Source organism: Leucoraja erinacea, chromosome 5 (genome assembly GCF_028641065.1).
Source record: "Leucoraja erinacea ecotype New England chromosome 5, Leri_hhj_1, whole genome shotgun sequence".
Taxonomy (NCBI): domain Eukaryota; kingdom Metazoa; phylum Chordata; class Chondrichthyes; order Rajiformes; family Rajidae; genus Leucoraja; species Leucoraja erinaceus.
In genome coordinates this window covers 21,146,140-21,167,437 of record NC_073381.1, presented here as the reverse complement: position 1 = coordinate 21,167,437, position 21,298 = coordinate 21,146,140, and the positions used below count along the sequence as shown (strand labels likewise).

At 43.0% G+C, this 21,298-nt stretch overlaps 1 protein-coding gene across 1 annotated transcript in view; it reads right to left on the bottom strand.

The window, feature by feature from the left end:
- Nucleotides 1-21,298, bottom strand: part of bmp5 (bone morphogenetic protein 5) — a 140,738-nt gene that overhangs the window by 29,879 nt on the left and 89,561 nt on the right. Inside the window, exon 2 of the mRNA XM_055635220.1 lies at nucleotides 10,090-10,282. Coding sequence (XP_055491195.1) covers nucleotides 10,090-10,282 — 193 coding nt within the window. The remainder of the gene's footprint in view (nucleotides 1-10,089; nucleotides 10,283-21,298) is intronic.

The window sequence follows — 21,298 nt, the reverse complement described above, 5'->3', positions numbered from 1 at the left end:
ACTCTGCGGTAGTTTTTTTTTTTGTCCCCGCACTGTTTTTACACAAGGGGGAAGCTGGACAAAATAGTGTCCACAAGTGCTGCGAGTGAAGCTGGCTGGGGAGGACCGCGAAGTTGCGGGAGCCAGCAGCAGCTGAAGGCACAAGCCCCGTAAGTGGGATCAGCTGTGCCGACTTTTGGTCCCGCGCCGGCCAGAACACCACGGCCGGGCGGGAGACTATTCAGAATGGGGCCGTCGACTTTGACAAGTCGAAACGGCAGGAGGCGGGGTGGAACGACGTTCCCCCGTAGCGACAGTTTAAACCTGGACCTGCAGGTAAGTGAAACTGCGGACTTTATTCACCCCATACTGTTTCACAGGTGGGGAAACATGGAGAGCTGTGCAAACAACGGCAGGCGGCACAGGAATCACCCGTAAGGGAACAGCTGTGCCCGACTTCGCTCCCGCACCGGCCAGATTAAACACCATGGCTGGGCGGGAGACTATACAGAACGGAGCCGTTGGCTTTGACAAGTCAAAACGGCAGGAGGAGGGGTGGAAGGACGTTCCCCCATAACGGCAAGTTTTAAGCCTGGACCTGCAGGTAAGTGATACTGCGGTCTTTATTGTTCCCATACTGTTCTACAGGTGGGGGAAACATGCACAAGGCAAAGAAGTCGACCAGAGCTGCGACAAAGCTGGCGGGGGAAGACCGCGGAGTTGCGGACGCCAGCAGCGGCCGGCGGCACAGGAATCACCCGTAAGGGAACAGCTGTGCCCGACTTCGCCCCCGCACCGGCCAGATTAAACACTGCGTCTGGGCGGGAAGGCAAGAAGAAAACCAAAAGAGTCGTTGACTGATGAGTCCGACTTTGAGCAGCCGCGAGCGGCCAGCGACTGTGAGCGCTGGAGCCGGTTGGAGCGGCTTATGGAGCAGAGCTCCAACATGACAGACTCCGGGAGATGGAGTCTAGTCACTGTGGGGATATAAAAAACACCCACAGCAGCACCTTACGTAGGGCTGCACAGTGCATCTCTCTCGTCAGAGGTGAGTACTGGGGGGTCAATTCTGGGCTATCCCTGAAGAGGGGTTTTGACGAACAAAACTATAAGTGTGCAGGGGGTGCAGGAAGGCAAAATCTACTGGTCATGGTGTCCAAATACATACAGCCAGACCACGATGGACACCACTGCAAAAATACTTGGGACCAGGAAATTGTGTATCCCTGAATGTTCCAGTCGTGGAAATAGCATCTGGAAACATGTCAGAGCAGGATTTAGGAAAGCCCTGGGGCTCATAAAGGCGACAACATTAAGGATTTCCTACAGCCAAAGACAGCACCCTTATGCACCCACCAGCAGAACAAGAGAAGCTGGTGGAAGCTGAAAGGCCGGGCATACAGGACAGCGGTCTTTTAGACCATAGCCCAGACCGGCCTTCCTGGAAGATGCGCAAACCCCCAACCCAAAAACAAACCCAGACACCGGCGCCTCAACCTCCACGAAGACCACACAGAAGAAGCAAACTTCCACTGGTAACAATGGAGGTAGGTGGGTCTGGTCCCTTACAAATTATAGGAAGAGTGGATAATACACACATTGGTGGGAGATTACACTCTTTTGGAATCATGGTGTATATCAACTACAGACACTTATATCCTAAGCAGTATCCAGGGATATACCATTGAATTGTGCAAAAGGGGTAATGGGTAAACCCAACACGATTGGCTGGAATTTGTGTCTTATATCTTTACCAAAAACAAAATAGATGGTGACAGTCGCATCATCATCGAATTGACCAAATTGAATACATTGTACTATATATTCAGTACAAAATGGGAACTGGTAACTGCTAAAGAACTGATTTCCAAAGGCTACTCCATGGCTAGCATCGACCTAAAAGATGCTTACTATTCAGTGCCTACACGGACTGATCACAAACGTTATTTTAAAAAATTCAACTGGATGGGGCAGCTCTGGCATTATAGAGCTCTACCAAATACCTAATCATATGATCATACTAATTGTGGGCATAACTTTGGAGTTGGCCTAACTAGCTGTAACAGCCACCATACAATTGGGTGAAAACTGGGGTTATCATCCATCCAGTTAAATCTAAACTAACGCCTACCAACATAATGGATTATTTGGGGTTCACTATTGACAGCTCACATGTCGGTGACTTTACCAAAGGACAAGGCTACAGTCTTAACTGAGGCCTGCAACAACCCCACTGACATCAGTGAACCGTCTATCAGATTGGTAGCAAGGGTAATTGGCATATAGTGTCTGCCTTTCCAGCCACACAATTTGGACCTTTGTATTACCAAAAATCTACAAAGGGCAAAAATACAAACACTCAAAGTTAATACTGGTCATTTCGACAGACCAATAAGCCACCAATCAAAGCTTATGGAATTAAAATGGTGGAGGGATAACATTCGGCATTGTTCCAACCCTATCGTTATCAGCAAACCCTTAGTGGTGCTACAAACTGATGCCAGTGCGCTTGGTTGGGGTACTACCAATTTCCATCTCCATCTGTGGAGGTAGATGAAAGGCACAGGAGGCATCATTATCACAGACACTGGGCATAAACTACTTGGAAATGTGGGGTGCGTTCTATGGCCTAAAGTCATACTGCTCTGGGATAAATCACCAGCATGTTAGACTACAGAGTGACAATCTGACTAATACAATTTGGTAATTGTGTATCCAGAGAAATATTTGAATATCAGCTACTTACCTACCAGGTAACCCAAAATTCAGTGACAGACATCAGGTCACGCAAATTCAATAAAATAAGACTTTAATCACCAGTTACCAAACTGTGTTTCTTGGGAACCAGACCCTGGGACAGCAGGGACAGATGCTTTTCACTACATTGAGGGGGCAATTGTTTAACTATGCATTCCCTCCTTTTCTGCATCATCAGTCGGGTATTACGGAAAATACAACAAGACTCAGCGTCTGTTAATTGGTAGTGCCGATTGGCCTACTTAACCATGGTTCCCTGTGATACTCGACATGGGTTTTAACCATGTATCACCATCCTGAAACAACCAGATTATTGGTTCATCCTGTAACAGGGGAACCCATCCATGTCAAATACAACAGACCTATCAATTTTTTAGAGTCTAAAGAAACCTCTACTGCAACTGGGACTGGCGGACCAAACATTGAACATTATCTCAGCAGGCCACAGACAGTCCACCAAAAAACTATATCTGGTATACATCAGGAAATGGGAGATATATTGTCACAGAAACAACATCACCTACAGTTCGATGAACTTAATATCTGTTCTGGAATTCCTGGCAGGCCTCCATTATGATGAGGGGCTCAGTTACAGTGCCATTAATTGTGCCAGAAGTACCCTTTCAACATATCTATGGTGAGGATCAGAGCGTCATTCTGTTGGGACCCACCCCTGGTAACCAAACTTATGAGGGGAATTTTTAATATCAATCCCCCAAGAACCAGGTACTCTCCAAAATGGGATATGAGTATTGCCCTAAAGTTGCTAAGGAATTGGTCTCCAGCAACAGCTCTGTCCCTGCAAAGACTGACGCACAAAACAGTCATGCTGATGGCTTTGATCACGGCACTAAGGGTACAGTCGTACATAAGTTAAGGCTGGACTCTATGACTTCTTCAACAGGAATTTAACGTTTCATATTACGAATTAGTCAAACAGAACACCTCACATTTGGATGAATAATCTGAATTAATCTCTGCAGCAGGCATTCAAACATAGTTGTTTTACACAAATCAGATGCCCAAAGCCTGTTACCTCTTCAGAATGTTGATACTTCATGGTGGCCCGTATATTTTAGTTATCCTTGCCTTGTATTCATTGAGGGAATACGTGCCCTCCGCTCCCACCCTTGATCATATACTCAACTGGTATTTTCTTCTCTAATCTTACTATGTTCAGTCATTACAGTTATCTGTGATTTCACACCGCTGCTTTGAAGAATGACACGCATGCGTCCTGGCGGAGTTCTTCACGTATTCCCTCAACGTACTCCTCATAAAATAACGATCAAACTTCGAACTGGTAAGTTCTCGTTTAATCTTCCTATTCTTGATTAGTATGCGTGTCAGAGTTTATGGGGATAAGGCAGAAGAATGGGGTTAGCAGGGAGAGATTGATCAGCCATGATTGAATGGCAGAGTAGACTTGATGGGCCGAATGGCCTAATTCTGCTCCCATCACTAATGACCTTATGACATGGCTACGGTTTAATTGTCAAAAACATGTAAGTGATGTGATGCTACACAAAGCATATCGACAGCTTAAACACCAGCCCCATTCCATTGTCAGAAGTAATGGTGCAACATCTGTGCCACCTCCCCTGTCTGCCCCCAACAACAGCGAGCTGCACCAAAAGGCACAACCGATCCGAAAGCAGAAACGCGCGATTTGCGTCCTTCTCCTAAACGGGACACAAACCAGGCGGATGATTAATTTTGCCAGCTCCCCAGAATATTTCTGCATGAAAATAACATGCTGTAAAAATGGCCAGGGTACACATGCTGCAGTACAAGGGATTGACAAACCAGCTGCCAACCTTCCTCGGGAGATAAGGCACACAACTGCTGATAATTATATCTCTCCCAGTTCTGCTCCTTCAGGCAACTAATGCTGATTACTCCCTCACTTCAATCTCCTCCAATCTGGTATTTCTGCAATGCTGCTGGAGGGACCACACAAGGAGGACATTTCTCACCTCCCCTGGGTACATGGGAGATGGCAACACTCATGTAATTACCGCAGCCTTGACCTGGCAGTCCAGAAAATAGTCATATGAAAAGGTTCCAGTGCCTAATAAATTGCATCTAGTGCTCTCTGGAGCCTGAAATGGGAATCTCTGACTAATGGCCAGTGCGTTCTTTGAACTGCAAGATAGCTGGTAATTAATTAAACATGTCTCTTGTGATGGCTCTTACAGTGTAACCACCTAAAGTAAACATTCCCAATCTGAGGAGTGATTAATGGCCTCTGTGCAGGCCCTTTGATTTTGCTGTTAGTTTGCAACAGGCAGAAATATATGCTACAAAGACCATGAAGGGCAGAGATAATGTGATGGAAATCACAAACACTTTGGAATTTAATGGATAGCGAATGGATTTGTCATTATCCCATAAGATATTTTACTTAACTGTCGTTTTTCTTTTACATCAGAATTGCACCAGTAAGAAATTCAAATAGAGAGCTGGCGTTTTGAAATTATAAATAGCTTCGCTCATATAGACTCACCTAATGAAATGAATACATGGCAAGGATAACTAAAATATACGGGCCACCATGAAGTATCAACATTCTGAAGAGGTAACAGGCTTTGGGCATCTGATTTGTGTAAAACAACTATGTTTGAATGCCTGCTGCAGAGATTAATTCAGATTATTCATCCAAATCGTGAGATGTGTCGACTGATACTTCAACGGAAGATTGTATTTCTTGCAAGATTGCAGTGTGGAGTTAATAATGAGCATACCACAATCTGCAAATCCAATAGGTTTCAATGAAAAATACTGGATAATGAAAGCCCTAGAAAGGGAGGCCGTGAAAAGGATGTCTCCACTAGTGGGAGAATCTAGCACCTTTAGATTGGAGATGAGGAGGAATTTCTTTAGCCATAGGGTGGCAAATCTGTGGAATTCATTGCCACAGAGAGCGGTGGTCAATGGATATTTATAAAGTGGAGATTGATAGGTAATTGATAGTAATAGTGCGGGTGTCAAAGTTTACAGGGAGAAAGCAGGAGAACGAGGTTGAGAGGGAAATATAGATCAGCCATGATCGAATGGCGGAATAGATTCGATGGGCTGAATGGCCTAATTCTGCTCCGATGTCTTATGGTCTAAATGCTGGGCAAAATGGAAATCTCACTCAGCTGGGTCAAGCCAAGTAACAGCTGGAATGAGAAATGGAAATGCCGGCAAGGAAGGGTTCCTGTTGAGTCTACAGTTAAACTGCCTGGAAGGGGTGAAATAACCTGCTCTTTTACTGAACGATGAGTCTGGTGCCAAAGGAAGAACCATATGTCATGGAATCAAGGGACATTGAATCAGACACCCAGAAACAGACCCTTCAGCCCACGTTGCTAATGGTGACCGTGAAGTATATAATTCTATCAAATATAGTAGCTAATTATGTAATTATACTAATATGTAGACTGTATCTTGGTTTTTGGTCTTACAAGGTATTGGGCAGCATGGATGCGGTGGGCCAAAGGGCATGTTTTTTGCACTGAGACTCTATGGCCGTGACAATCCGATCATCTATAAGCAACAAAGGATATCAGAGTAATTCTATAGGTTTATGTTCCTTCCAGCCAAAATGGCATCTGATAAAAGTAACACTACAGCTAATCCTGTAACTATGCATGTGTTCACTAATATATAAAATTAATCTCAATGGTACTTTATGGTTCAAATATGTTTTATTTGTCCCATGTGCACTGCAGAGTGAAATACCTTTTGCATATTGATACATGCAGGCACTGCCATGCTTAAGCGGCATTTCTAAAGTATAAACTCTGGTCCACCCTCACGCTTGGTCTACTGGAGCAGTTCCCGATCCCAGTTAGCCCCAGGATCCTCCATTGCCTTCGACATGATCGGCCCACGATTCGATGTCCCTCTCCTGGCCCGTGTCCCGGGGGCGCCTCCTGCAGCCGACCTTGCAGAAGGCACTGGAGGCATTACTATGGTTCACCTCCCACCTAATCTGAGCTAATTATAATCGTGCATGTATAATAACTTGAGAAAAGCATTGCTGTCGCTATTTGTATATGTGAGCGGTTCATCTTGTAATACATTAGGTTGTCTAGTCATTGATTTTGATTCCATTTGTACATACAACAAAGAACTGTACAGATACATAGAAACATAGAAAATAGGTGTAGGCCATTCGGCCCTTCGAGCCTGCGCCGCCATTCAATATGATCATGGTTGATCATCCTGTATCCTGTACCTGCCTTCTCTCCTTACCCCCTGATCCCTTTAGCCACAAGGGCCACATCTAACTCCCTCTTAAATATAGCCAATTAACTGGCTTCAACTACCTTCTGTGGCAGAGAATTCCAGAGATTCACCACTCTCGTTGTGAAAAAAGGTGTTCTCATATCAGTCCTAAAAGATTTCCCCCTTATCCTTAAACTGTGACCCCTTGTTCTGGACTTCCCCAACATCAGGACCAATCTTCCTGCATCTAGCCTGTCCAACCCCTTAAGAATTTTGTAAGTTTCTAACATACAAAGTGTTGGAGTAACTCAGCGGCTCAGGCAGCATCTCGGAAGAAGATGGATAGGTGACATTTTAGATCAGGACCTTTCTTCAGGAGTCTGAAGAAAGGCCCTGACCTGAAACATCACCTATCCATGTCTTCCAGAGATGTTAGCTGACCCACTGAGTTACTCCAGCACTTTGTGTCTTTTTTTTGCAAACCAGTTTCTTGCATCCACATGCAGCACAGCAACAGACCCTTCAGCCCACAATGCCCGTGCCAAACATGATGCAAAGTTAACCTAATCTGCTTTGCCTGTGTGTGACTCATATCCTTCCATTCCCTGAACTAATAGCCTCTTAAATGCCACTATGATATCTGCTTTCATCCCCTCACCTGTCCCCCAGATCCTGACCAACTTTTACCGCTGTACCATCGAAAGCACCCTGACCACCTGCTTCACGGTATGGTACAGCAGTTGCACCGTGGCGGACAGGAAGGCACTACAACGGGTGGTGAAAACCGCGCAGCACATCATCGGTGCCCCGCTCCCTGCCATGGATGCCCTCCACCGAAAACGGTGTCTGAGACGGGCCGGGAAGATCATTAAAGACCCCTCCCACCCCAACCATGGACTGTTTGCCCTCCTCCCATCAGGGAGGCGGTACAGGAGCCTCAGGTCTTGTACCAGTAGGATGAGGAACAGCTTCTACAATAATACCATCACATTGCTGAACTCGGAGTCCCGCCGATAGACTTCTCCAGTCTCTCCGTCCACATTGTTCGATTATTGTTTGGTTATTCTGTATTTTTATTTTTATTTCTATATTGCACTATACTACGGACTGACGCTAAACTGCATTTCGTTGTACCCATACTCGTATTTGTACAATGACATTAAAGTTGAATTGAATTGAATTGAATTGCCTGGCATCACACTCTAGGAACCCACCATTCTCTATATAAAAAACTTGCCCACACATCTCCATTAAACTTTTCCTCCTCAGAACTTGAACTTATGCCCTCTAGTATTTGATATTTCCACCCTGGAAAAAAGGTTCTTAGCATCTGCTTTATCTATGATTCCCATAATGTTATATACTTTTATTAAGCCTCCCTCACAGCCTCCAACACTCCAAATAAATCAATCCTATTTTGGTCAACCTTTCTGCATCTCTAATACACTCTATTGCATGCAGCGTCCTGGTCAATCTCTTCTGCACCCCCTCCAAAGCCTCAACATGTCTCCGATCATTGGGGGACCAGAACTTCAAGTGCGAACAAATCATCAGTTGGATTTTTGATTTTCATTTTGCCACCTCAAAACATAGAGCAGTGAAGTCTGTAGAAGGTGTATAATTATTTCTACCTTCTATTCGTGAATATCAAACTATTTCAAACATTTAAAATCAAAACCAAATTAAAAAATCTCCAAAATATATTGTCATACATGGTGGCGCAAGGTGCACAGGCGGCACGGTGGCGCAGCGGTAGAGTTGCTGCCTTACAGCGAATGCAGCGCCGGAGATCAGGGTTCGATCCTGACCACGGGTGCTGTCTGTACCGAGTTTGTACTTTCTACCCATGACCTGCGTGGGTTTTCAACGAGATCTTCGATTTCCTCCCACACTCCAAAGACGTACAGGATTGTAGGTTAATTGACTTGGTGAATGTTAAAAAAAAAATTGTCCCCAATGTGTGTAGGATAGTGTTAATCTGCGGAGATCGTTGATCGGCGCGGTTCCGGTGGGCCAAAGAGCCTGTTTCCGCGCTGTATCTCTAAACTAAACTAAAACTACATCCTCGAGCTCCTAGCATGCATACATATTCTGTTCTCTTCTGCTTTCTTCCTTATCTTGCAATTGCTACATTATAAGAGTTGTTTGATACAATACATATTTTCAGCTCTTCAAGAGATATTACGTTTAACTCAATCGCCAACAAATCCTTAACGTCTGCTTTGTGCATCATTATCCTATCACCTTTTGCAAAACTCATAAAGCATTCACGAATGAAAATGCCTTTTAAACATTCAACTGTAAATAATTATTATTCAGCTGTGCCACTCTTCAACTCAGGTTACGTTGAATGTTTTTACCCCCCTTTGACTATCATTAATACATTATATAACTGGTAAAATATTGCATTGTAGTTGAAGAATGTGAGACTTTTGCAAATCAGAAGTCGTTCGAAATTACAGTTATAAACTGGAGCACAGAAGTAATGTGTACAGTCCGGCAGGAACCATGTGGTAGTAATAGAGAAAATGCAGAAGAGATTCACCACGATGTTATTTGGAATGGAAGTCTGAAGCATAAGAAAAGGTTGGGTTTATTTTCACTGGAAAGTAGGAGGCCTGATGGAGGGGACCTGATCAAGGTTTGTAAAATGATGAGGGAAGCAGATAGGATAGAGTCAGCATCCTTTTTTCACAGGGCAAGGGAGTCTAGAAATAAAGGGCATAGGTTTGACATCAAAGAAGAGAAATTTAAAGGAGGTCGGAGAGGCACGTTTCTCACACAGAGAGTGGTGAATATCTGCATTAGCCACCCGAGGAGATGGTGAAGCTAGATACAATTCCAACATTTAAAAGGAATTTAGACAAGTGCTTAGAAAAGAAGGGCGGAGTGGGATTTAGGACTACAGTGGGCGAGTGTAGATAGGCATCATGGTCAATATGGCTGAGGTGGGTCCAAAGGGCCGCTGTTTGGGCTGTGCGTTTCTGATTCTATGTGGGTGTCTCAGTAGGTGATTTAATACATTCCAGCTTGTCCAGTTTCTTGCAATAATCCCCCCTCCCCTGCATGGTCTTGCCCTAGAACGATAATAAATCGTGTGACTTTAGTAACGCGTGTGTACTTAATCGAACATGTTACCTTTTAGTATATTCTTTAATAACTTGGTATATAGTAATCCGGAAGGTGTCGTTTCCATATCTACTATTGCTTCGGTCTTTGTAAATGCGGAACTCTGCTGCCGTTACTGCCTCGCCTTCAGGAATCTGCGTGAGGTCGAATCTGAATTCCTTGTAGTGCCTTCGCTGGTGAGAAAAATACTTGTCTCTTTCAACTATGATAAGGAAAAAGAAGAGAGAAAGAACAGTTGGTATCAGTTATGGATTTTTTTGGTTTTTTTTGTTTTGCTTATTTATGTTAGAGGCAGAACCTTTTCTTCCTCCCACTAATTTGCACGGTTCATGACCACCGAAGATATTTTGATCGTCGTCCAGGAATTAACGCAGCTCACTTTAGGAGTAAAAAAATAAGAATGCTGAGGAATAATATGTAGAGCTCTCACCACATTTCTTTACAGAAGACAGATGGGCTGACAAATGAAGAGAAACAGATTCCAGAATTTTCAAGCTTTTCATCACTTTTGGAAGCACAATCAAAACGTGTACCAGCACAAAAAGGGGGAAAGGTCATTGGTAGCATTCATAAATAAACAGAGCAAATGATCACCACCAAGCTGTAAAATGAAATGTTTTCTTTTTGCCTTCCAATGTCCACAGAAAATCTTTCAATGAAAATAAATTCAGTGTAGTGCTCTTGGAGTAGGGTTTCCAGACTGGGAGAGCTGTGCCAAGACCCAGGCGTTCTCACTGTCCCCTTCCCATTGTATTTCTTTCCTTAAATTGTAGTTTCTTCCTTTGCGCTAGGTATCTAAAGCATTTAATTTGATCAGTCGGTAACACTGGGTGCAGATATGCTTCCTCACAGCGCCAGATACACGAGCTCAGTCCTGACCTCCGGCGATGCCTGTGTAGAATTTGCTCATTCTCGCCGCGACGCCATGGGTTTCTCTTGCATGCTCAACTATTCATGTCATAAGGAATATGAGTACAATTAGTCCATTCCACCCATCAAGTCTACTCTGCCATTCAATCATGGCTGCTCTATCTCGCCCTCTTGACCCCCCCCATTCTCCTGCCTTCTCCCCATAACCTCTGACACCCGTACACCTTTTCTCCCACATCCCAAAAGTATGTGGGTTGGCAGGTTGATTGGCCTGCCAACCGCTGTACGTTAAGTGAGGGGTAGAATCTGGAGGGAGTGCTTGAGACGGTCAAGAGAATATAAAGAATGAGATTAGAGTAGGGTTTGTGTAATTGGGTGGATAATACTCAGCATGGATTCAGTTTCACCCTTTCAGTTTCCATGATATATATCCCTGTGATTTTATGACCATTTCTTCATTTACTCACTGCTCTGTTCCTTTCTGTCTGTTAAGGAGGCAGTGGTGTGGGTTGCCTGCTAGTTGATTTGGGGGTTTTGCCGAATTGCAGGTTAAGCAAAATGAATAATTAGTACTCAACTCTTGGCGAAGAAAGCAAAACCATTTGATTGGAGATTTTTAAACCTCGGCAAATGTGTACCTCAACTTCCTTCACATCAGAAAAGTATGGACTGAAGAGCATAGGCCTGTCCGTGAACTGATCAGACTGTGTAAATCTTTGAATACAGCAGGGCATGGAGAAAGAGGGACCAGTAAACCACACGGGTCCGGAACTTCCGAAATAGATTGCAAAATTAGTCGGATGTTTTGAACATTTCTAACACTCTGGGTGGGCAAATCCAGCACCATTGTGTCCTGCTCTGCCCCCTGCATTTTAACAAGGAAATAAAAAATATTGAAGAGTCTGGAGTAAGTGTTCGGCACGGACTAGAAGGCCTGTTTCCGTGCTGTAATTGTTATATGGTTATATGAATGCAGAATTAGATGGCTTGAGGGATGAGAGTTTTCAGCTGTAAGCTGGGGTATTTGGCATCTATGCAGAATTAGAGGTGTGCTAATCTGTCGGCTGGTCAACTAAACTACTTATTCCTTCTGACCCAAATTCTTAATTGGAAAACACTATGCCTTAGAAATGTCCTCAGGAATGGCAATAAAGTCTTAGTCATAAAGTCATATAGAGCAGAAACAGGCCTTCATCCATGCCAGGATGCCTCATCTAAACTCGTCCCGTTTACCCGCATTAGCCCTATCCCTCTAAACCTTTCCTGTCCATGCACCTGTTCAAGTGTTTTTGAAATGTCCCTATTATTTATCGAGTGACCCCATTTCCTCGGAACCAAAGATGTTGAGAGGAAACCTGGTTGAGGAATACAAAATCATCTGTTGGAAGGAACTGCAGATGCTGGTTTACACCGAAGAGAGACTCAAAAAGCTGGGCTAAGGCAGCATCTCTGGAGAAAAGAAATGGGTGATGTTTCGGGTCTAGACCCATCTTCAGACAAGAAGTTGAGTTGCTCCAGTTTTTTGTGTCTATCTTCAATACAGAATTGTGCCTGATTTAGACAGGGTAAATAATGACCAGCTGCTCATTTCAGCAGGTGTTTCAGGGATGCAAATTTAAACAGGTGACCGATATTAGTGAGAATTGAGTGGAAAACATGTTCAGCGGGGAGAGGTTATGATCAGGAAGTCACAGCCTGTGGGATATTCAAGTTGGGTCTTTCACAAAAGAACCAGGTAGACACATGAGGGAAGGGTAATTTGCAGACCAACATCGATACAGGAGAGGAATAGTCATGATGGGATTGCTTCACATAGAACCAGCATGGAAACAGTGGGCTGAATGGCCTTTTGTCTGTGGCAATTGAATGATTCTGGATCACTAGGATGTAATGGTTTGCGATCAGTGCAGGATGAGATCACCATGAATCCTATCCTCTCTCAGTGACCTGACCATCTGGTGCAACAAGAGATGGTGACCAGGAAATAGCTTCAAGATTGTTCCAACATAACTTTTTTTTTAAAAAGCAACCGCTGTGGAAAAATGTTTCTGGCACTCTGTTCACAAATACATGGCAAAACATCGAAAGCCACCGCAAGTAACAAGACTTACATTTTGTATCGCAGCTTTGTGGCCCTTTCAGGATAGTCCAACGTTATAGACAATGGATGAAGCATTTTGGAAATGTGGTCACAGTTGTGACAAACATGTTATCGCAGCTCCAGTTTGTGCCATTGCGAAAATAACATTTCCATGTATCTTTTCTGGATCTTTCCCTTCCCAAGCTATCAGTGAGTGTGCCAAATATTTTCATCCAAAATATAATTTACTCCAGCAGTGAGGTTGCTAACAGCATGCAGAGGATGTTTCTAAATTCTAACGTCCAGGCTTGAGTTGTGTGCAACCGGCTTGCTGCTAAACAAAAAGCACCATACAATAACTGCAACACATGACATAGAACCGTACTGCACGGGACCAGATCCCTCACCCCATAATGTCTGTGCTGAACAATATGTCAAATTAAGCTAATCTCTTCCAATAACTCTCGGTGTAAAAACATGACCCGCACATCTCCTTTAAACTTTCTCCCTCTGGCCTTAAAACTATGCCCTCTAGAATTTGGCATTTCCACCTTAGGAATAAAGACTCTGACCATCTACCCTCGATATGCATCTCATCATTTTATTAACTTCTTTAAGGTCTCCCCTCATCCTTCAACAGATAAAATAAATGTACGTTTATCCAACCTCTCCTTTCAGCTGTTACAAGCAGGGTCCTTGTAAACTCCTTCTACACCCTCTTCAAAGTCTCCGCATTCTCCCTGTAATGGGGAGACCAGAAATGCACACAATACTCCAAGGTTTTATAAAGCTGCCTCATGAGTTCTGGACTTTTATATTCAATGCCCCGCAGGCAAAGCCAAGCACACTGTGCACCTTCTTTACAACCTTGCCTACAGGTGTTGCTACTTTCAGGGAGCAATGACCTTGGATCCCAACATCCCTCCATGCATCAATGCTGCCAGGGGTCCTGCATTGATACAGATTTTCCCCTTGCAAATGACCTCCCAAGTGAAACACCTCACACTTGCTTGGATGAAACTCCATCTGTCATTTCTACATCCATATCTGTAACGTAACTATATCCTGTTATATCCAAGACAGTTTTCTTCACTGGCTGCAACTCTACCAATGTTTGTGTCAACTGTAAAGTTATCAATCAACCCATTCATGTCATATATATATATATATCCATGTCATATTCAAATATATATATATGAAAATGACATGGATCCTAGCACTGGTCCCTGCAGAACATCAGTGGTCACAGACCTCCAGCCAGAATAATTCCCTTCCACCGTTACTCTCTTTCTTCTATCAGGAAGCCAGTTCTGGATCCAAACTACTAAGCTACCTAGATCCCATACATCTTAATCTTCTGGATCAGCCTACCTTGAGGGACCTTGTTAAATGCCTTACGGGAGTCCACATAGACAACATCCACAGCCCTACTTTCATCAATCACCTTTGTCGCTTATTTAAACAATTCAATCAAGTTTGTATGACATGACCCCAGCCCTGTACCAGTCATGCTGACTGTCCCTAATTAGCTAATTCTCTTCCAAATTGAAATATTATCCTGAAGAATCTTCTCCAATAACTTTCCTGCCAATGATATGAGGTTCACCAGCCAATAATTTCCTGGATTATCCCTATTTCCTTTCTATAAAAAAAAGGAAAAACCATTGAATCATCCGTCCTCCAAGCCCTTCTCCCTGCTGAATAAGGATGCAACTCGTTCATTTAGTTCCCTGCCTAGATCCGCTGGCCGCAAACATCAAATCCCTCCTTTATCCTTGAGTGGTCCTACCTACTCTCTCATGACTCTCTTGTTTCAACTGCATGCACAAAATTCCCTGGGATTCTCTTTAAACCGACATCCATGATATTTCATGTCCCTTGCCGGCCCTGTGTGAGTTCTTCATATTACTCAGAGAGCCTGTCTGATTTCATTTTCGTAAACATTACATAAGTTTCCTTTTCTCTTTTTGACTAATTTCCTTTCCTCATCTAAGATAATTTATAATATTATATTATTACTAATATAATAATAATTATTATACATAATATACATATTAATATATATATATAATATATTACATAAATGTATATATAATCTGTATTATTATTATTATTATCACAAATATAATTTCCTCATAAAAAAGGGAAGATTTGCCTAATTCCCCCATACTGTTTGAAAAAGTCATCCAATTACTCCCAATCTCGGATTCTTTCCCTTACAGATTAACCCATTTGTACCAGTTCCTTTCTTAAGGTAGACACAAATGCTGGAGAAACTCAGCGGGTGAGGCAGCATCTATGGAGCGAAGGAATAGGGTGACGTTTTGGGTCGAGACCCTTCTTCAGACTGAAGACGTCTTCCTTTCTTAAACTCACCATTGTTTTTGATTTTCCCATCTTTAGTGGCATTCCAGTCCTGGCAAAACTGCTTAGATCCAGGCCAACATCTTAGCATTACATTTCACCAACTGTTTCTAAAAGAAAGTTGGAGTTCGAACTAACCATGAACCATCTTATTACCCATCTGAAGTCAAACTTTTCTCTCCCTATTTTAGAAGAGTTTTCATCAACACTGAAAAGAAACATTTTAAGAAAAAAAAGGGACATTTGGTATATAAATAAGCTCATGAGTACACCTCTATTCAGTCACTTTCAGAGTATGTAGTTACTCATTAAATTTAATGAAAACGCCATTGAGCTTTCTCTAAAAAGTGGTTTTTCAAGACTACACCCTTGTGTGGTTTCAAGTCTTCTCATTTCTCAAAGGAACAGAGTATGATGAGAGCTTTGGCCTTGAAATGTGTGGTCAAACTCTTCAAAATGCATTGCTGAGATGATGAGCTGGTGTCTAAGGTCTGCGGTGACAGACATATGGGCCGCACACACTCTCAACATGACGGCCTTGCTGAGAAACAAGGATCGTGACAAGAGATCACTTTCAGTTGTGGATAAGATCCAATACCTGTGATGATGTGCAACTAAGTCTGTTTACTCAAAGATTCCACCTAGCTCACTCCTGAATTTTCCATGGGATTGCTTGAAACACCCTGAAACTCCCATAATGTCAGCTGCAGAAATGTCTTTCCTTAGTTATTGCACAATTCTTACAGCTTAAACAGAAGTGACACATAGAATAAAGTCTATGTGAACCCAAACTCAGCGGTGCACACTGCCCAGTTCATCATGGGTTCTGACGTCCTCACCATCAAAGGAATTTACAGGAGTCACTGCCTCAAAAATACAGTCAGCATCATCAGAGACCCACAGCACCCTGGTCTCACACTCACTTCACCCCTGCCATCAGGAGGAAGATATAGGAGATTGAAAACTGTAACATCCAGGTTCAGGAACAACTACTTCAATTCATCCATCAGGCCAATAAACACTGCAATCTCCAAATAAGTTATGAACGACATAGACTTGGGGACATTGACTTTGTAACATAAGAAGCAATCACTTTATACATTACATATGCGGTCCATCACATGACGTCCCTACGACCGAAGGGATCTAGAAGAGATGCTGTCTCGAAAAAGCAGCCAATCTCCACGCAATGAACCACACCACCTGGCAAGGCTCGCATTTCATTCCTACCATTGTGAAGAAGGTATTGAACTCTGAACACGTGTGTGTATGTGTGTGTGTGTGTGTGCGTGCGTGCGTGCGTGCGTGTGTGTCCGTGTGTATATGTGTGTGTGTGTGTGTGTGTGTGTGTATATGTGTGTGTGTGTGTGTGTGTGTGTGTATGTGTGTGTGTGTGTGTGTGTGTGTGTGTGTGTGTGTGTGTGTGTGTGTGTGTGTGTGTGTGTGTGTGTATGTGTGCGCGCTGTGTGTGTGTGTGTGTGTGTGTGTGTGTGTGTGTGTGTGTGTGTGTGTGTGTGTGTGAGTGCGCGTGCGCGTGTGTGCATGTGTGTATGTGTAGATTATGAACTTTTTGTGTTTATTATGCCGTTTACAGAGTACTACGTTAACATACTGTATCTGTTGTGCTGCTGCAAGTAACAATTTCATTGTTTTGAGTCATATGTTAATAAAACACTCTTGACTCTTGACTCTTGACAGCCATCAAGGTCATGAGCACTACACCACATTAATCTCAACTATAAACTTATCTGAACTATCTTTTGTTGCACTGTGGACTTTGGGGTATTTGCACTAGTATGGTGGTTATTAATTTATTGAATTTTTAACATAAAGTAGCTCAAGGTTTCAAGGTCAAGTTCAGTTTATTGTCACATGTACCAGTTAAGGTACAGTGAAATGTAAGTATTGCGTTTACAGGCCTGTTATGCTGCTGCAAGTAAGGATTTCATTGTTCCATAGACTGTACTTAAGAAAATTAAATATTCTTGACTGTTGTAATAGTTTTGTTATATCCCAATACCCGGCTCTGACAGTTTTGCACACCTGTGATAGTTTTCAAATGTAGTCTATTTTAATTCCAAACTGTATAAAGGATTGACATAAAAAGGTTTGGCTAAAAAAAAGGTGATCTTTCATGTAAACTCATTGCTTCCTAATGCAACTTGCATGCAAACTGCAGGGTAAGTGTGAGGTGGACACAAATCTCTGTGGGCTGTTGGATTTGAGACAGTGTTCTTCAGTCCTTCTCAACAGATGGAGTCAAGGAAGACCATGCATGGTGAGGCTGATGCTGCTCCCTACGTCCTTCTTGGAGTATGGAGTTCACACCTACAATGTCCTTAGTTAGCTGGAATCCACACTGTGGCTCAGAAAAAGGTTCTGGGGTCACCGGTGGTTGAGAAGACCTTGTCAGTGATGTTCCCTGGGGAAGACAGGAGGGAGTTTCCTCTGGATTTACTGTAGATGGACATCTCCTTTTCTGAGATGGTCATGGTGGCAGCTCCTGCTATATCGTCCACACCCCACATATTACCGCCCTTTGAACTTTCCTCCCTGACCTTAAAACTATGCTCTCTAGTTTTTGATATTTCCAATCTGGGAGAAAGGTTCTGACTGCTTACCCTTTCTATGCCTCTCATAGTTCAAGTCAAGTCAAGTTTATTCGTCACATACACATGCGAGATGTGCAGTGAAATGAAAAGTGGCAATGTTCGCGGACTTTGTGCAAAAAGACAAACAAACTACAAACAGAATGGAACAGAATCACATATTATTTTACATATTAAATATTGTGGACGGAAGGAAAAAAGGAAAAAAACAGCACTTTTTAAAACAAAGCAGTATAGTGGTACAGTAAAAGTTAGTCCCTGGTGAGATAGGAGTTTACCAGTCTTAATGGCCTCTGGGAAGAAACTCCTTCTCAACCTCTCCGTTCTCACAGCATGGCAACGGAGGCGTTTGCCTGACCGTAGCAGCTGGAACAGTCCATTGCAGGGGTGGAAGGGGTCTCCCATGATTTTATTAGCTCTGGAGTTGCACCTCCTGATGTATAGTTCCTGCAGGGGGGGCGAGTGAAGTTCCCATAGTGCGTTCAGCCGAACGCACTACTCTCTGCAAAGCCTTCTTGTCCTGGGCAAAGCAATTCCCAAACCAGATGGTAATATTTCCGGACAAGATGCTTTCCACAGCTGCTGAGTAGAAGCACTGGAGGATCCTCGGAGACACTCTGAATTTCCTCAATTGCCTGAGGTGGTAAAGGCGCTGCCTTGCCTTACTCACGAGTGCTGCGGCGTGTGATGTCCATGTCATATCCTCAGAGATGTGGACTCCCAGGTATTTAAAACAGCTCACCCTATCCACAGTATCCCCATTTATCCTCAATGGTGTGTACATCCTCGGATGATGTGCCCTCCTAAAGTCCACGATCAGCTCCTTAGTTTTTTTGATGTTCAAGAGGAGGCTGTTGTCCTGTTTAATAAATGTTGTCCTAGTTTAATAAATTTCTATCAGGTTCCCCCTCATCCTCCAGGGAAAATAATCCAAGTTTGTCCAACCTCTTCATACAGCTAAAAGAGACACAAATTGGTGGAGTAACTCAATGGGTTAGGTAGCAACTCTGGAGAACATGGATAGGTGACTTTTCAGGTCTTCTTCTCCTTGAAGCTAATATCCCGGTAAATACCTTGGTAAAAACCTAATACCCTTTTCTGCATTCTTGTCAATTGGATTAACCAGAGGTGTGGCTTAATTTTTGGTTGTTTAGTGAGTGGGGCTAATTCTAGTTTTACCTCATGCAATGGCATCACATTACACAAAGCCCTACGTGGCTGGCATTCAGGAACATGATGTATTTTGAAAGGCAATTACAAAACCTTTCATGTGTACTTAACCCCAGCACAGTCAGCTTGGCATTACCACAAGTTCCAGCCCAAGATATTTTTCCAGACTTGTGTAAATTAATTGGTACAATGAGTTACAATTAGGTTCAGCCGCAGTAGATGGGGGTGACTTTCTGGACCTTAGTGGCTCTGTCATTCCAAGTAGGTATGTTACAAAACTTACCTTCAGTGGTGCTGCAGTTCTGTCACTGGCCATGTGCGCGACTTTGGCGCCTTTGAGTGGGGGGCGGGATTAAAATGCCATTTTCTCCTGCCTGTCCGAGATATATTTTCTCGGGCTACTACCTGGTGCTGAAAAACCGTTCCGGTTGCCGTTCTCGGAAGGTTTTTTTTTAAACCGCAGGACAATGTGATCGCTGGAGTAAAATAAAAAATCTACGTCTAATGCCGTCAACGCCGACAACAGGATGGATCTCACGTAGGGAACAAAACATAAGGTAAGTCGTATATTTTACATATAAACGTGCTTCTTAGGATTACTTTAATCAAAATTTCATCGGCGAAAATGTGATTAAGGCCCCATACGAACCGGCAGTGTTTTTCCTGCCGATATGGGGTTTAAATTCACCGCAACCGCAACGTTCCAAACGATCGCATTCCACAAAATCTCACTCGCAAGATGATTTAAATGGCCATTAATTTACGGGAATTAAACAATAAATTCCTTCCATTTGGCCTATAAATTCATGACAATGAGATTTAAAAAGCACGTTATATTGTGAATTCTTGTGTGAATGTTATTTGGACAGGCTATTTAAAAATGTTAACCTTTTCTGAAGAAATGGATAGATGCTTAGATCTAGTAATTGAATTTTGTAATTAGCTACAATTAGGTAACTAACTAATGATATGCTTTAATTTCAGGTCATCCAAGTAAGATTGTTTCATATTTGTTTCAGAATGCTTCAATCTAAAATAACAGAAAATTTCATTCAGTTCTCTTAATTTTTAAGAAAGTTATGAGCTTTTGACTGTCCTCGATCACAGCTTTTGACTTAAGTCAATGGAAAAGCAATAGGGAACATGATGCTAATTTCCAAGTTAGAAAATAGCCATAACTTTTTTAATACTGAAGATATGAAAGTGAATTAGGAATCAAAGGATATGGGGAGAAGGCAGGCGCGGGTTATTGATAAGGGACGATCAGCCATGATCACAATGAATGGTGGTGCTGGCTCGAAGGGCCGAATGGCCTCCTCCTGCACCTATTTTCTATGTTCCTATGTAATTAGGTGTCAAATTAAACTTATTTTTATGCGTTATCTGATGGGATAAATTGCAGACTTGATTTTTTAAATCTCAAAATTTTGTAACATTGCTATTCCAAGCGCTACAGAAATGCTGTAATGTGAGCATGCCAGCACCCTCTGGTGGACCAGATTAATCCCCAGTCACGTCCATTGAAACCAGAGGCTGAATGGAAGGAAGGAAGCAGACCTCCACTGCACAGATCATATCAAGCACCAGTGCTCCTTCACTAGCAATTAAACAGAAGGTCAATACAGAAGTCCGATGGCTGGCATATTTCTACAGCAGAGATAAATAGATTCTTGATTAATAGGGGTTATGGGGATAAGGCAGGAGAATGGGGTTGGGAGGGAGATGTAGATCAGCCATGATTGAATGTGACTTGTAGACTTGATGGGCTGAATGGCCTACTTCTACTCCTATCGCTTATGACATTAGCAACAAATAAAAGAGAGGTGGATCTGGCCAAATCTCACTTGAGTAAAGTGGTGCGTACCTAGAGGTGGATCGACGATGGTGAATGGGAGTGGGCATGTTGACCGGTGGTACTGGTGGAAGAAAGAGGAACGTTATACAAATCCTTTTCACACAAGAAAGGCATGGAGTCATTACCAAGGATAAAACTGCCTACTTTCCTCGCCAGTTTTCAAAATGTTGTTTATACCACGGGATAAAAGAGGAGCTCCATGCCCATCTTTAAGTGTATACAGAAGGTCGTTTGTTTGTACTACTTTGCCTTTGGTTGAGCACTTATCCT